The sequence below is a fragment of the Balaenoptera physalus genome (assembly GCF_965194825.1).
Source record: "Balaenoptera physalus genome assembly, chromosome: 19".
In the NCBI taxonomy this organism is placed as follows: domain Eukaryota; kingdom Metazoa; phylum Chordata; class Mammalia; order Artiodactyla; family Balaenopteridae; genus Balaenoptera; species Balaenoptera physalus.
Window position 1 is genome coordinate 68,189,924 of NC_138900.1, and position 17,901 is coordinate 68,207,824.

The 17,901-nt window shown below is 47.8% G+C and overlaps 1 protein-coding gene across 1 annotated transcript in view; it reads right to left on the bottom strand.

Annotated features, from left to right (window-relative positions):
- FANCA (FA complementation group A) overlaps positions 1-11,470 on the bottom strand; it is a 50,121-nt gene extending 38,651 nt beyond the window's left edge. Inside the window, exons 1-6 of the mRNA XM_082438501.1 lie at positions 10,814-11,470; positions 9,951-10,060; positions 9,498-9,591; positions 3,122-3,264; positions 2,936-3,031; positions 1,205-1,278 (exon numbers count right to left, since the gene is read on the bottom strand). Coding sequence (XP_082294627.1) covers positions 1,205-1,278; positions 2,936-3,031; positions 3,122-3,264; positions 9,498-9,591; positions 9,951-10,060; positions 10,814-11,144 — 848 coding nt within the window. The 5' untranslated portion in view covers positions 11,145-11,470. The remainder of the gene's footprint in view (positions 1-1,204; positions 1,279-2,935; positions 3,032-3,121; positions 3,265-9,497; positions 9,592-9,950; positions 10,061-10,813) is intronic.
- Positions 11,471-17,901: the final 6,431 nt, after the last annotated feature.

Here is a 17,901-nt window from a genome sequence, read left to right on the forward strand (position 1 = left end):
AAATAAATAAATTTATTTAAAAAAAAAAAAAGTCTACTGCTTGATTCCCAATATTGTGGATTTCCCAAATTTTCTTCTGTTGATTCTATTCAGTTCCTTTGTGGCTTGAGAACATGCTTTGTATGGTTTCAACGCTTTTAAACTTATTCCAACTTGGTTTATGGCCTGAACCGTGTGACCTATCCCGGAGCTGGGCACCACTGGGTGGGACGGTCTGCGGGCGTCAGGTACGTCAGCTGCGAGTGGGGCTCTCTCTTGTCTCCGGGTCGTTGCTGGTCTGAGCAGGTGATCCACCCGTTACTCAAAGTGGGGGACTGAAGGCTCCAACGATCATAGTTGAAAGTCCATCTCTCCCTTCAACTGTCAGGTTTTGCTTCATGTATCTGGTGCCCTGACATCAGGCGTGTATGCTAGGAGATACGGTTTTCACGTAGTCAAACTGATCAATCTTTCATGACTTCTGGATGTGACCCACGCGTCATGCCATCACTGGTTTCAATACAGCATTTTCAACTGTGCTTGACAGTCCCCCAAACTAGACATTCTCTATTTTCCCTGACCAGAGAATAAACACGTAAACCTCCAGCCTTCTGTCGACCAGGGGAGGAGTGATTGCCTGGCTGCCTACAGCAGAGAAGACAATCCACATACAGCTCCAAATGCTTCTCACGTGTGTTCTCAGTCAGCTCATTCTGAGCCCCCCTCCCCTTCACTCCCTCACCCAGAGGCACCGGGCGCCATCGCACCGCCAGCTCACTTGCTAAGTCATTCACCACCAGCCCCTCCGCCTCCTGCTTCTCCTCCCCTAGACTCTCCCAACCTTATGGGGTTATTCCTTTTATAAAACCCCCTTTCTGACTCTTGGTGGGATTTCAGGAGGTAAGAGTTGCACACATTCTATCAACCATATTTACCTGAATGTCTCTCTTTTAGTTTTTAAAAATATTTTATCACATTGTATATCTTATACAAAGAAAACATTACCAAGCCTGTGCATGATGAAGACTTCAATTATAACAAATGTTCTCTTTAAATAATAAAGCAACTGCTTCTCTGGGTGATTTATGGCTTTACATATAAATAAATCATACTAGATTAGAAAAAAATAAATTATGTAATATTAATTAAATTTCATGTTACATAAAGTTTTAATTTTTAATTTAAATGTTCAATTTACTTTAATGGTAAATAATCACTGGTATACCTTTCCAGCAGCTCTTGGAGGCTTACAATGTTTTGAACATGAAGGCGCCACACAGCTTCAAGCAGCAAAGAATTCTGCAGAAAATCACAGAAACTATGAGTCCTGCACGCACACATTATCCTACAAGACGTTCAGCCTGTGTGCTTAACCACGTACTCTCCTGAAGACCAAGCCTCCCAACACTCACATCACCACCTTCACCCCCCACCACTGCCACCATCATTCCCAGGTTCAGGCTCAGGCTTGCTCTCTGCCCAGCCTCTAGCTTAGTCCACTTCCAGGTCTTTCTTCACTATGGCCAACACAAGATTCCAAAATGTAACTGGCCAGGCCAATCTCTCCTCTTCTTTAGAACCCTTCCGTGGCTCCTCCCAGCTTTCAGGACAAAGTTCAGACTCTCGTCTGTCCTCCCAGGGAGGCCCTCCAGGCTATAGCACTGATGAGCCCACCCCCTCGAACAAGGAGCCCCAGTCGGACTCGGCCCCAACGCCCACAGTGCCCTCCTCTTCACCCAGGAACTCATGCCTCACACTCCACGCAACTTCCTTCCAGGAAGCCCTTCCTAACCACCCAATCAGCCATGGCCGCCCACCCTTCTCTGCTACCTGCAAACACTGGGACCATCCCAATCCACGTGCATTTAGCTAGTTACCAACGGGCGCAGGGGCCATACCAACGCCTGACAATCAACTGAGCTCTACACTGTATGCTGGATAAAAGGGGGGAAAAAACCATGCATGCACCATTATCTTGGTTTTTTTCTTTCCTTCTTCTATATACTTAACTGATCTCATTTGGTAACTAAGCGATAACTTTCAACTGTTCAAAAATCAGTAAATCAACTACATTCCAACATAAAATTAAAATTAAAGGGACTTCCCTGGTGGCGAAGTGGTTAAGAATCTACCTGCTAATGCAGGGGACACGGGTTGAATCCCTGGTCTGGGAAGATCCCACATGCCTTGGAGCAACTGAGCCCGTGCGCCACAGCTACTGAGCTTGCGCCCTAGATCCCGCGAGCTACAACTACTGAGCCCACGCGCCGCAACTACTGAAGCCTGCGCGCCTAGAGCCTGTGCTCCGCAACAAGAGAAGCCACCTCAATAAGAAGCCCGTGCACCACAACGAAGAGTAGCCCCCACTCGCCGCAACTAGAGAAAGCCCGCGCACAGCAACGTAGACCCAACGCAGCCAAAAATAAATACATAAAATAAATAAATTTATAAAATTAAAAAAAAATCTATAGGCCTACTGAATTCAAAATGTTTTAAAACCGAACAGATAAGGGAATTCCCTGGCAGTCCAGCAGTTAAGACTCCACTTGCTCCCAATGCAGGGGGCCCGGGTTCAATCCCTGATAGGGGAACTAAGATCCCAAAAGCCACGCAGCACGGCCAAAAAAAAAAGAAGGATTTTAAATCACTTTAAATCACATTTTTCTAGTTTACTATGCTATCCTGGGAAATTGTTCATCATAATATACCTAAGAAAGCAAAACACGATGTTTCTGTGCGTAGTCTGTTCTAATAAATATTACTAATGATGGGTGAATATTGACAAGTATGGTGATTGACGGTCCTTCTTTCCCATCCACAGAGACACCCCAGTCTCTGTAATTAATGCGATGCTTGCTGGAATTCCTAACAAAACATGGGGATTTTACTGGCTCCACCAAAATCAACAGGACACTGCTTGAAAACCCTAGAGTCAGAGTTACAATCTCAACTTTACCTGTACTTTCCATAATTCTTGACAGAAGGAAAGACGGGAAAACATGCTTTGTGCTAATAAATTCTGAGCGATCTCAAACAAGGAAGACAGTTTCTTCTGAAAAGAGAGATTAAATCTTTTCTAAGAAACGGTATTAAATGTCCAATTTTCCCAAACAGCTGAACAGCAACTCGTGCTGCGTCTTACCCTCTGGTCTGGCGTCATCAGCACCTTGGGAGGGGGACCTGCATCTGCTTCACACACCTGCACGAGGCCAGAGGCCACCACCTGGCTGGACAGGACGGCTGCTGGAACACCCAGCTGCGCAGCTTGGTCCCGCAAAGCAGAGCCTTAAAGATGAGACAAAACACAGACACACACAACAAAATGTACAACTGAAGTAGATTGGTTAAATGCCTTCTCCGAAGCTCTAGCACCACAGAAAATTGCCTTTTGAAGGGGAGAAGAGATCTGGGGGGAAACACGAGGTATGAAAGTAAGACGACTTCAGTCTAATTGAAGAAGCTCACAAGAATCAGGGCAGCACCTGAAGCCCATGGCTGCATATACACATCTGTGCGTTTTGTATGACAAAAACAAGGGAGCTTGGCAGATACATTCTGACCAAGAACTTTAGCAACTCTTTCCAAAGGAGCACAATCAACTGAGAACTTTTAACAAAATTCAGTTTTTTATAGTTACCACTCCCACAACCGTACGTTGATGTTTGACTGGACACGGGGTCTGGCTTCCTGATGCCAGCCACACACATGGTGGGCATCGCATGCCACAGGTGTGCCCGGTCCCTGGGCTGCCAGGTGGAAGCCGGGCCCACAGGCAGCCACCCGCCTCCTGAGGATCAGCCCCTGGTCTGCACTCAATAAAAGGAGAAATGCTGGGCAGCCTGGAAATAGATGACGCCAACAAGAAAATTGTTTTCTAGTTTATGTGACTTCCAAAACTAATTTAAAAAAACCAGGAAACTGTATCACATGCCCATTACCTTCAAGGCTTGAAACACAGACCACTACAGAAGTGAAAACATGTGCAATAGTTGTAAAGGTTCCAAGTGACAGTACTAGATACTATCCACCACTGTGGTCAAGAAATAACTCATGGGGCTTCCCTGGTGGCGCAGTGGTTGGGAGTCTGCCTGCCAATGCAGGGGACATGGGTTCGAGCCCTGGTCAGGGAAGAGCCTACATGCCACAGAGCAACTAGGCCCGTGAGCCACAACTACTGAGCCTGCGCGTCTGGAGCCTGTGCTCCGCAAAAGAAGAGGCCACGATAGTGAGAGGCCCGCGCACCGCGATGAAGAGTGGCCCCCGCTTGCCGCAACTGGAGAAAGCCCTCGCACAGAAACAAAGACCCAACACAGCAATAAATAAATAAATAAATAAATAATTTTTAAAAATCTTAAAAAAAGAAATAACTCATGATAGAAGTGTAGAAAATGCTCATTTCTAGCCATTTATTTCCAATTTGTATCTATGGGAAAGTTTATCCCTGTTTTTATTTACAAGACTTTTATTTTTATACAAATATGAATATGTGTGGTAGCCACTACCTTCAGCAGGAAGAACAACTGAAAAATTCATGAGTTGAGAGTCTACTTGTATTTCTGTGGTCAAGGTGAAGAGCTGCTTCTCTAAGCTCTCATGCTCTGATCCAAAAGTCACACAAGGAAGCGTGTGGCTGAGCTGGTTCCCTGCACCCCGCACAGTCTGCGAAATCCAAGTACAATTCCGGCCGAGAGAAGCAGCACCGTGACCTTGAGGGATCAGCTGCCAACACAAGCCTGGGGTGCAAGGTTATCAGAGTAGAAATTTAAAACAAATTTAGTGGATTAGTTAATACAGTCGTCCCTCAGTATTCCAGAGGGACTGGTTCCAGGGCCGCCCGTGGATACCAATATCCGCAGCTGCTCAAGTTCCTTACACAAGATGGCGTACTGTTTGTATATAACCTACACACATCCTCCAGGACACTTTAAATCATCTCTAGATTACTTATAATACCTAAAGCAATGTAAATGCTGTGTAAATAGTTGCTGGCACACAGCAAATTCAAGTTTTGCTTTTTGGAACTTTGTGGAATTCTTTTCCCCCCTGAATATTTCCATCCAAGGTTGGTTTAATCCACAGATGTGGGACCCATGGATACAGAGGGCCGACTGCATCTTTCTGAAATGACAGTCATTACATAATAAAAATGTGAAAGACCAGAAAATAACTTATTTTTGTTATTCCCACAGAACTCTCCCTGTCTTCGTATTCTCGAAGTGGGGTGGGGGACCTAGAAACATACAAGCAGACCTTGATTTATCGCACTTTGTAGAGACTGCCTTTTTTTACAAACTGAAGGCCTGTGGTGACCCTGCACCCAGCAAGTCTATCAGCACCATTTTTCCAACAGCACTTGGTGTCTCTGTGTCACATTTTGGTAATTCTCACAATATCTCAAGCTTTTTCGTTATTATCACATTTGTCATGGTATTTGTGATGCATGATCCCCGATGTCACCACTGTAACTGTTTTGGGGCATCACAAACTACACCCATAGATGATGGTGAACTTAATCCACAAACATCCTGTGCGTGCTGACTGCTCCACCTCCCGGCCGCTCCCGTCTCTCTCTGTCTCCTCGGGCCTCCCTCTTCCCTGAGACACAATACTGAAATTAGGCCAATTAATAACCCTACAGTGGCCTCTAAGTGTTCCAGTGAAAAGAAGAGTTGCACATCTCTCACTTTAAAAGCTAGAAATGACTTAGCGAGGAAGGCACATCAAAAGCTGAGACAGACCTAAAGCCTCTTGCACCAAACAGTTAGCCAAGCTGCGAAGCCGAAGGAAAAGTTCTTGAAGGAAATTAAAAGTGCTACTTCAGTGAACACATGAATGATAAGGAAGCCAAACAGGCTTATTGCTGATATGGAAAAAGTCTGAGTGGTCTGGACAGAAGATCACACCAGCCACAACATTCCCTTCAGCCAAAGCCTGATCCAGGGCCAGGCCCTAACTCTCTTCAATTCTATGAGGGATGAGAAAGGGGAGGCAGCCACAAAAGCAAACTCTGAAGCCAGCAGGAGTTGGTTCATGAGGTTGCAGGACAGAAGCCGTCTCCACAGCACGAAAGTGCCAGGTGAAGCAGCAGGTGCTGATGGAGAAGCTGCAGCAGGTTCTCCAGAGGCTCTAGCTCAGATCACCCATGAAGGTGACTGCACTGAACCACAGATTTCCAATGTAGAGGAAACAGCCTTCTACTGGAAGAAGATGCCATCCAGGACTTCCATAGCCAGAGAGGAGAAGTCAATGTCTGGCTTCAAAGAAGAGGTTGACTCTCTTGTTAGGGGCTAATGCAGCTGGTGACTAAGTTGAAGCCAATTCTCATTTACCATCTGAACATCCTTGGGCCCTTAAGAATTATGGTAAATCAACTCTGCCTGTGCTCTAAAAAAATGGAAAAACAAACCTGTATGACAGTACATCTGTTGACAACATGGTTTATTGACTATTTTAAGCCCACCATTGAGACCTACTTCTCAGGAAAAAAAGATTCCTTTCAACTGCTCGTTGACAATGCACCTGGTCACCCGAGAGCTCTGTTGGAGATGGACAATGAGATTCATGCTGTTTTCATGGCTGCTGACCCAACACCCACTCTGCAACCCATGGATCAAGGAAGAATTTCAACTTTCTCCTCTTATCGTTTAAATAATACACTTCGTAAGGCTATAGCTGCCGTAGATGGTGACTGCTCTGGTGAATCTGCGCAAAGTGAATTGATGGCCTTCTGGAAAAGATTCACCATTCTAGATGCCATTAAGAACATTTGTGATTCATGGGAAGGATGTATCAAAATCAAAATGTTGACATTAACAGGAATGGGGAAGAAGTTGATTCCAGCCATCATGGATGACTTGGAGAGGTTCAAAAATGCAGTGAAGGAAGTAACTACAGATGTGGAGGACATAGTAAGAGAACTAGAATTAAAAGTGGAGCCTGAACACCATTTACAATAATCTAAGCGACATAAGTGTCCATCGACAGGTGAATGGGTAAAGAAGATGTGGTACATATACTCAATGGACTATGACTCAGTCATAAACAAGAATGAAATCATGCCATTTGCAGCAACATGGATGCACCTGAAGATTATCAAAGTGAGTGAAGTAAGTCAGACAAATGTGGTATGATATCACTTACATGTGGAATCTAAAAAAATGATACAAATGAACCTATTTACAAAACAAAAACGGACTCACAGACATAGTAAACTTACGGTTACCAAAGGGGAAAGGGGGGCAAGGCGGGACAAATTAGGAGTTTGGGATTAAAATACACACACTACTATATATAAAACAGATAAACAGGGACTTCTGGCAGTCCGGTGGTTAAGATTTCGCCTTCCAATGCAGGGGATGCGGGTTCAATCACTGGTTGGGGAGCTAAGATCCCACATGCCTTGGGGCCAAAAAACCAAAACATATTACAGAAAAAATATTGTAACAAATTCAAGAAAGACTTTAAAAATGATCCACGTCAGGGACTTTCCTGGTGGCACAATGGTTAAGAATCCACCTGCCAATGCAGGGGACATGGGTTCGAGCCCTGGTCCAGGAAGATCCCACATGCCACGGAGCAAGTAAGCCCGTGCACCACAACTACTGAGCCTGCGCTGTAGAGCCTGTGAGCCACAACTACTGAGCCCATGTGCCACAACTACTGAAGCCCATGCGCCTAGAGCCCATGCTCCACAACAAGAGAAGCCACCACGATGAGAAGCCCACACACGGCAACGAAGAGTAGCCCCCGGTCGCCACAACTAGAGAAAGCCCACGCGCAGCAACGAAGACCCAACGCAGCCAAAAATAAATACATAAAAATAAATTTAATTAAAAAAAAATGGTCCACATCAAAAAGTCTTAAAGAAAAACCAAAAAAACACAGATAAACAAGGACCTACTGTATAGCACAGGGAACTATATTGGATGTCTTGTAATACCCTATAATGGAAAAGAATCTGAAAAAGTGTATCTAGAGAGAGAAAGAGAGAGAGCTATCTATATATGTATAACTGAATCACTTTGTTATACACCTGAAACATTGTTAAGTCAACTATACTTCAATGTAAAAAATTACAGAAATTGAAAAAAAAAAAAGTAGAGCCTGAAGATGTGACTGAATTGCTGCAACCTCATGATAAAATATGAAGGATGAGGAGTTGCGTCCTGTGTCTGAGCAAAGGATGTGGTTTCTTGAGATTGAACATACTCCTTGTGAAGATGCCAGGAAGACTGCTGAAATGACAACAAAGGATTTAGACTATTACATAAACTTAGTTGACAAAGCAGCAGCAGGGTTTGAAAAGACTGACTCCAGTTTTGAAAGTTCTACGGTGGGTAAAATGCTATCAGCCGGCATTGCAGGCCACAGAGAGAGGATCTGTGAAAGGAAGATACAGCAGACTTCACTGCTGTCTTGTTTTAAGAAATGGCCGCAGCCCCCCAGCCTTCAGCAACCTCCACTCTGGTCAGTCAGCAGCCATCAACACTGAGGGAAGACCCTCCACCAGCAAAAAGATTAAGACTCTCTGAAGGTTAGATGATGGTTAGCATTTTTAGCCATAAAGTAGCTTTTTGAATTTTAATAATAGAGCATTTTTTAATTAAGGTATGTACATTTTTTTTAGACATGATGCTGTTGTACACTTAGTAGACTACAGTATTTATTGTGTAAACGTAAAGTTTATATGCATCAGGAAACCGAAACATTCGTGGGACTTGCTTTCCTGCAATATCCGCTTTCTAGCAGTGGTCTGAGCCCAAACCACAGTCTCCGCAGGTCAGCCTGTATCTCTGGCTGCGTGCTGCACTTCCCTGCCCAGCAGAGCCTGTTCTCACCACTTCCAGAAACGAGGGGCACGTTTCTGTCCCGTTTTTCCAAGGGTAACTTTGCTTCCTACTGCTTCTGAGTGCCATGCTGACTCACTGTTTTTCAACAAGAGCCTCATAACAAGCCTCAAGCAAGTCACAAAAACTTGTGGCTGGTGACCACACATATAAGCAGAAAACCATTACCTGGGGGAATTTACACATCCGCTTGTTATAAGCAAATCAAAGTCACTTTACATACAGCAGAAACTAACACAACATTGCAAAGCAACTATACTGCAGTAAAAATTTTTTTTAAAAGTCACTTAGGGCTTCCCTGGTGGCGCAGTGGTTGAGAGTCTGCCTGCTAATGCAGGAGACACGGGTTCGAGCCCTGGTCCGGGAAGATCCCACATGCCGCGGAGCAACTAGGCCCGTGAGCCACAGTTACTGAGCCTGCGCGTCTGGAGCCTGTGCTCCGCAACAAGAGAGGCCGCGATAGTGAGAGGCCCGCGCACCGCGATGAAGAGCGGCCCCCACTTGCCGCAACTAGAGAAAGCCCTCTCACGGAAACGAAGACCCAACACAGCAATCAATCAATCAATCAATCAAATTAAAAAAAAATAAAAAAATAAAAAAATAAATAAAAAGTCACTTAACATAAAGCTCTTCCATAACTCAATCTGTTAAGAAAATGAAGCTCTAACTTACCTATCAATGAACTGGAAAGGTCAGTGTGGGCCCCAGGACCATCATAATCAATCAACCGGCTGAGACACAGCTGTTTACGGGGAGGACCGTCTACCTGGAAACCAAACACCAAGCGCTCCATTTTAAAATTCAAGCCACGTCCTGAAAACAAGCAAAGTGTACACAGTGCTTGCCCACTGCGCTATTCCCAAACGTTCTGAGGTAAAAAAGCATTTTAAAAGGTGAAACTTACGGAAGCCTTTGAGAACTACCAGATTCCTCTCCGGACTGTTCTACCTCCAAATAGATACACGCTCCCGGTTACTTTCCTCACCTGGACGGCAAACTTAGTGGGTGCCTCTCCCAGATACTCATGAGGCTTGCCAGGTGTCCCTTCATGAAGACGACGCTTGGCTGGGCTCACAAACCCCAAACCCAGAGGTGCTCGCGAAGGCGAAACCAACCGCCACTCACCTCAAGCACGAGGTCGCCCAGGTTTAGGTGTCTCCTCAAGAGGCGCACAGCCGACTCCCCGACCTTCGGCTCACCTTCAGGACCCAGCTGCTGCCTCCGGACCCTTCCCGCTAGGGGAGAAAATCAGTTTCAAAAAATTACAGCACTCTTTAAAAACTCAGGCAAGGAGACACCGTGACACCCTGTACCCCTGGAGGGGACGCACCCGGGAATGTCGCTTCCATGGGCTTCCTGCCGAAACCACACAAGCTTAATCTAATCCCGAGACACATCAGACACATCCAGCTGAGGGCCACTCCTCCCAACACCCAGGTCGGGAAGACCCAGGAACTGCCACCCTCTGGAGGAGACCGAGGAGACGGGAGTAACTGCCACGCGGGAGACTGGGCAGAAAAAGGACATTATGGGGAAAACGGGTGCAATCTGAGTAAAGTGTAGCTTAGCTGGCAGGATGGTACCAACGCTAGTTTCTTGGGATTGATCCTTTCAAAGAGGTTACGCGACTCTGGGGCCAAGCTGAGCTGCAGTTACCGTCATCCAGGCTACTGGGGGCGGGGGGCGGTGAATGTTAACTCCCTACCTTCTGGAACCACCCCTCTCGGCCACTCGTTGGACAGAGTGGACAGAGGGCTGCCAGGAGGGGACAGCTCGGGGTGGGCGTGGGGGAGGAGGAGGGCGGGGGTCGGGGATGAGGCGGGAACGGGTCGGCGTGAGGCGGGAACGGGTCGGCGAGAGGCGGGGACAGGCCGGGCGTCGGGGGTGAGTGGGGAACGGGCCGCGGTCGGGGCTCAGTGAGGGGGGGACGGCCACGGGCCGAAGGAAGCTGGGGGGGGAAGGGGTCTTGGAGCGCCGCGCCCACCTACCCAGCAGCTCGACCCAGGCCCTCCTGCGGCCCCCGTGCCCCGGGTCCGAGGCAGCGCCCCGCGCCCGAGAAGCCGACATGTCGCGAATGAACCACGGGCGACGTCTCTCGGCTTCTGGCCCGCGTTGCCTTCCCATTGGCCGCGGACAGGCGCGCGCGCCCATTGGCTGCCAGCTGCCCGGCCACACCCTGCAGGGGCGGAGCCTCGGTAGCCATCTTGGTGGCGGCGCGCGGCGGCCATCTTGGTGGTGGCGGGAACGCGGGAAGACCGACACCTGGGCCAGGTAGGTATCACTAACGTTGGAGGTTTGCGGCGCTGATTCAAATGGCATCACGGGCGAGAAAACTGTGCCATCCCTTGTGCATTATTCCTGTCGAGATGACCCAGAGCTGGGCATGAAGAAACAATCCGACAAACCCAAATCCAGGGAGACGCTAAAACCGCGGTGCCAGTTGGGAACCGTGTAGGACGAGTCTGCGCCCTCGTCTCCCGCGGAGCCCGGGCCGGCGGTGTGACTGCGGAGCTGAGGCTTGCTCTGCCTTGACTTCAATTAAGTGTAAACGAGAGGCCGCCTGGTGGACAGCGCAGCTCACCCCGGCCGAGCACGCCCAGGGGTCGCACCCACAGGGGACACACCCACAGGGGTCACACACATGAAGTCCATTTCCAGCCCCTCTCCCCTCTCTGGAGGATGGGGGGGAAGGAGGGCTGAAAATCCCAGGCTTGTAACCATGGCTTGGCCTTTCTGGCCTTCAGCCCCTGTGCCGGAGCCAACCAGGAGCCCACCCAGTGTCCACTTGTTAGAGAAAAAAATGCTCCTAGTATTCTTCCCACTTAGGAATTTACAGGGGTTTCAGGAGGTCTGTGCCACGATAGGCACAGAGACCGACATGCATTTCTGTTACCTCAAACACTGTGCAGCCCCGTGTCTCAGTGTCCAGGTTTTCACACAACGTGGTCCCATCGGCCGTGAAGACCTTGCGGGTGCAGGATGCCCTCAAAGAGCGCTCACTGCCACCTCCTGAACTGCTTCCAAGTGGCTGGAAACCAAGTTTTCAAGTCTGCGTGCACACCATGACCACCCTGCATAACTGCTGCTGCCCAACCCAGATTGGGGGCTGCTAAACTTGGGTAAACAAGGGTCCACTGGAGGTGGGCCCTGCTAGACAGCACGTGGCCCTTGGGGATTGCAAAAAGCGGCCACGAGTCCTCCCCCCGTCTCCGTCCCTTCCGTTTGGGCTGGTAATGGCACAGGAGTGACGTGATACAAACAGGAGTTTGAAAAGAGCTGGTGCTGAGAGCCAGGTACCTCCAAGGGACACACCTGAGCCAGCCTGCTGAGGACCACCCACGTGGAGGAGAGGTGGCCGCCCAGCCAGCAGTCCCATGCCCTGGCCAGCAGCCTGCCTGCTGCCAGAACCTGGAAATTAGGCCATCACAGGCCGTCCAGCTGCTGACTACCCACCAGTGAGGTAAACAAGGGGGAGAGGCTGGCTGAGACCAGAACTGCCAGAGACACACACGACTGCGCACTAAGCAAACAGCTTAGGAGGGGAGGGGAGCGCCCACGTGGCCTTGTAAGCACCGTGACGACCTCGGCCTCCACGCCAAGTGAGCAGGGCCCTGGCGGGTGCACGTCATGAGTTATGCAGCTGGTTGAAAAGAGACTGTAGGGAGGCAAAGGCAGGGCACAGAGGCCAAGGAGATGGACTCAGGCTATTATTCGGCAATGGACAGGGGGCTTGACCAGCGTGGTGGTCATGAGATGGAGAGAAGTGATGAGATCGGTTCCTACTTCGAAGGTTGATCTGCCAGGTGAGGAAGAAGTGCAGAGTTTTCTAACCTGAGCCATTGGGAGGGTGGAGATACACATACATCATACAAACATATATAATATACACATACACATACATCATATACACACATATACATCATACACATCATACACACATACATCATACACACATCATACATACACACATACACACATGGATCATATACACATACACCATATACACACATCATACATCATATACACATACATCATACATACATCATATACATATACACATACATCATATACAGAAACACATCATGCACACATTCACACATACGTCATATACACACATACGTTGTACACACATGCATCATGCACACAAACATACATCATATGCATACATACACTGTACACACACATCATATACATACATGTGTATATCATATACACATGCATACATCATATATACACGTGCATCATATACACATACACATACATCATATACACACATATACATCATACACACATACATCATACACACATCATACACACATACATCTTACACACATGCATCATACACACATACATCATACACACATACATCATACACACATCATACATCATATACACATACATCATACACACATACATCATATACACACATCATACATCATACATCCATCATATACACATGCATCATACATACATCATATACATATACACATACATCATATACAGATACACATACATCATTCACACGTCATATACACACATACATTGTACACACATGCATCATACACACACATCATATGCATACATACACTGTACACACACATCATATACATACATGCATATATTATATACACATGCATACATCATATATACACGTGCATCACATACATACACACATGCCTCACCTGAGAGGTGGAGACACTGGGAGGACGGTTTGAGAGACAATAACAGGAGGGGCTCAGAGTTCAAATGTGAGTGTGTCAGATTCAAGATGCCAGAGCCCTGAATGGGGCTGCCAGGGGAAGTAGGTCGTAGAAGCTTCAACACACACGTACATACATACACCTGCACACGCATACACACACACCCCAGGCACACCAGAGCTACCCCTCACTGCCCTCACCGCAGTCCTCATCCTTCTGCTTCAAAGAACGATGAAAAGCAGCTATTTGAAGCACATCGAACATGCCATTGTCATGACTGCGTGCCTCCTGTGCTGGGTGAGACCTTCTATCAGAAATGGGCCATAGCTCAGTGTTTCCAAAGCATCACTCGTGCGTGTGCCTTCCCAACGTCCACTGATAATCAGCATTATTTAGGGACTATTTTCCGTTAAATTTAATCACTTCTTAAAAACCAAAATCTAATTTAAAAGAAAACTGTATGTGCCAATATAAATGGAAAGCCATTATTCTCCTGTATCATAAACTAAATATGAAACAACTTAAAGAAATTTGTTTAAAATTTGCCTTTGTTTCACCTGAAATCACCTCGCGAATTTAACTTGCATCTAGGATGTGGAAAGCTGCAAAGACCATCGCTGAGGCTGGACTGGGACAACAGAAAACACCGCTGCCATCACCACCAAGCTAACAAGTGCTGAGTGACAGCAACAGCAGCCACCACTCCAGGTGAGGCCAACGTGTGCAGAGACAAGGAAGGCTGTAAGCGGAGAGTGGGCAGCTGCACTGAGAAAATCCCTCAGCAACCCATCCCCACCATTAGCACAGGGCAGTGCTGGAGGAGTCTTGTGTGGAAGGTGGCCACAGCACACTGAAACGCAAATCCAGCTCAACTCCAGACCAAACTGACTCACCCCCCACCCCACTAATGACCAAGCAGAGAAGGAGGCATGAACACTACCTCAGACTCTCCTGGCCCACACACAATGTTGGGCATGCAATCAAAAATTACGAGACAGACAAAAGAAGCGAGAGAAAAAAAATCAACCCATCCCTAAAAGGCAAGGTAGGTAACAGAACCAAACCCAGATGTGGCCCAGATGTTGGAACAGTCACACAGGGAATTTTAAGTAACTATGATTCATATGCTGAAGTCTCTGGTGGAAAAGGTGGGAAACGTGCATGAAGGAATGAGGACATTCAGCAGACACGTGAAAAGTATGAAAGAGAAAAACATGGTCACAGAGATAAAGAGTGCCTTCAGTAGCTCATCCGTGGGCTCAACACAGGTGAGGAGAAATAAAAATTACTCTAGGGGCTTCCCTGGTGGCGCAGTGGTTGAGAATCTGCCTGCCGATGCAGGGGACACGGGTTCGAGCCCTGGTCTGGGAAGATCCCACATGCCACGGAGCAACTAGGCCTGTGAGCCACAACTACTGAGCCTGCGTGTCTGGAGCCTGTGCTCCACAACGAGAGAGGCCGCCATAGTGAGAGGCCCGCGCACCGCAATGAAGAGTGGCCCCCGCTCGCCGCAACTAGAGAAAGCCCTCGCACAGAGGCGAAGACCCAACACAGCCAAAAATAATAAATAAATAAATAAATAAATAATAAAGTTTAAAAAAAAATTACTCTAACTGGAAAACAAAGAGGAACTTAAGAAGAAAAAAAGCCTCTAAGAGCTGTGGGATAGTACCAAATGGTATAACGTACATGTCACAGGACTCCCGAAAAAAGAAGAAAGAGAAAACAATGCAGGAAAAAGTATTTGAGAGATAATGGCCAAGAATGTTCCAAAAATAATGAGACAGCAAACACCAGATCTAAGAAGTTCAGAAGACACAAAATAGGATAAACATGGGATCTCACACACACACACACACACACACACACACGCACGCACACACACACACCCCATATTCAAACTGCTGAAACCAAAGAAATAGTCATGAAGGCAACTAGAAAACAAAGGTGCTTTAAATGCAGAATAACAAAGATAAGAATTACAGCAGATTCCTCTTTAGAAACTATGCAAACAGAAGACGACAAAGTGACATATTTAAAGGGTTGGGGGGAAAAATCAACCCACATTTCTATACCTAGCAAAGACATCTTTTTAAAAATAAAAGCAAAATAAAGACTTTTTCAGATGTGAAAAAGTTTATCACCAGACCTGCCCTACAATAAATATTCAAGAAAGCTCTCCAGTCAGAAGGAATGTATCAGACAGACACTTGGATCTACACACAAAAAAATGAATAAATTGAAGGTAAATATAAACCACTCTAGAAGGTAATTGTCTGTTTAAAGCAGAAACAGTAGCGCTGTATTGCAGGTTTATTGCATATGTAAAAATAAAATGTGTGCCAGTGCTAGCCCAGAGGACGGGACACAAGAACTGGAAGTGAACAGCTGTAAAGATCATGGAACATATCAATTGTGACAGTGGTTATATGACTGCGTTTGTCAAAAATCATTAACGTGTACATTAAAATGGGTGGATTTTACTGTCTGTATGTTATACTTCAATTAAAAATTTAACTCTCAAGGGGGATCACTGAAGGTGGCGGAGCAGGAAGACCCTGAGCTCACCTCGTGCCAAAGGCACTCCAAAATTACAGCTATTTACAGAGCAGCTATTGATGAAACAGACTGAACCACTAGAAAAGATCTTCCACGCCTAAGACCTAAAGGAGGAACCTCAGCGAGATGGGCAGTCAGGCGGGGTCGTGGGTTAGCCAAGGCCCATATCCCCAGGTGGGCAACCCACAAATGGGGGGATAATTACAACTGCAGACGCTCTCCCTAAGGAGCGAGGGAGCCCCACATCGGGCTCCCCAGTCCAAGGGTCTATACCGGGAAGACAAGACCCCAGAGCATTTGGCTTTAAAGGCCAGCAGGGCTTATTTTGGGAGAGCCAGAGGGCAGTGGGAAAGAGAGGCTCCACTCTTAAAGAGCTCACGCAAAACCTCACACGCTCCAGGACCCAGGGCAGAAGCTGTAATTTGAAAGGAGCCTGGGTCAGACCCACTGGCTGATCTTGGAGAGTCTCCCGCAGAGGCAGGAGGCACCTACAGCTCACCCAGGGGACACGGACGCTGGCTGCGGTCACTGTGGGAGCTCATTCTACCATGTAGACTCTGGTGCTGGCAGAAGCCATTGTGGACTCCTCCTCTAGCTTATTAGCCTCAGGACCCAGCCCCACCTGGGCCCACCAGCCTGTAGGAACCAGTACTGGCCAAGCAGCTATCTAGGCAGGGACATGGCTCCATCCACCAGCAGACAGGCTACCTTATGACCCCGAGCCCACAGCCGCCCCTGGACACATCCCTGCCCACCAGAAAGCCCAGGACCTGGCCCCGCATACCAGTGCGCAAGCACTAGACCTTGGACCCCAAAGCCCTGCAGCCAGAGAGCCTGGGACCCAGCTCCCACCCACCAGTGGGCGGGCACCAGCTCCAGGATACCCTGGGCCCAGGCCCCACCCACCGGTGAGCCTGCTCTAGACTCTGGACCAGCCTCACCCATCAGCAGGCAGACAGCGGCCCCACAGCCGGCCTTGGTAGGATCAAGCCCAGCTCTGAGACACCTTAGGCCCCTCAACTAGCCACCCAGGGATCCAGCCCCACTCTCCAGCGGGCACAAGCTTCGGGACATCCCCGGACCCCGCAGCCAGCTGTGTCAGGAACTGGCCCCTTCTAGCAGCAGCCCAACACCACCTCTGGGACCCCTGGGCCCTGCAGCCAGACCCCAGAGCCTGGCTCTGTCCACCAGTGGGCCTGCACTAGCCCCAGGACCTGGCTTCACCCATCAGTGGGTGAAGCCCTGGGATCTCCTGGACCCTGACCCTGCCCACCAGGGAGCCAGCACTAGACCCAGGTTCCTCACCCAGCCACCTCATGACCCAGCCCCGCCAAACACTCACTGGTGAGATTTCCAAACATGGTCTTTATGCGAATTGATAGTTCTTTTCTAGTAAGCTATTCCATGCAGGTAGTTTGTATTTGACAATTTATAACACTGATCAGACAAGAGCAGGGAGATGTTTACGTCACAGAACAAGGTGATTTTAGGCAGTGTTCTCATGTGTCCAGACCAGCAGTAGCCTCAGCACCACCCAGGTTTTGTTAGACATGCAAATTCTCGGGCCACATCTCAGACCAAATGAAACAGAAAATAATCTGGGAAGGGTTCCAGACACCTAGGTCTTAACAAGCCTTCCTGTGCACTCTGATGCATGCTAAAGTGTCAGAGCCATTGCTCTAGGAATATAAAATAATTGTGATGATCTGCAAACCTCAAGTGCAATGGTTAACATAAAATAAACTTTACCCGAATGGTCAGGGTCATCACTGAAAATGTGCTGTTGCTTTGTGAATGAGGAAAGGTCAGGTTTATTT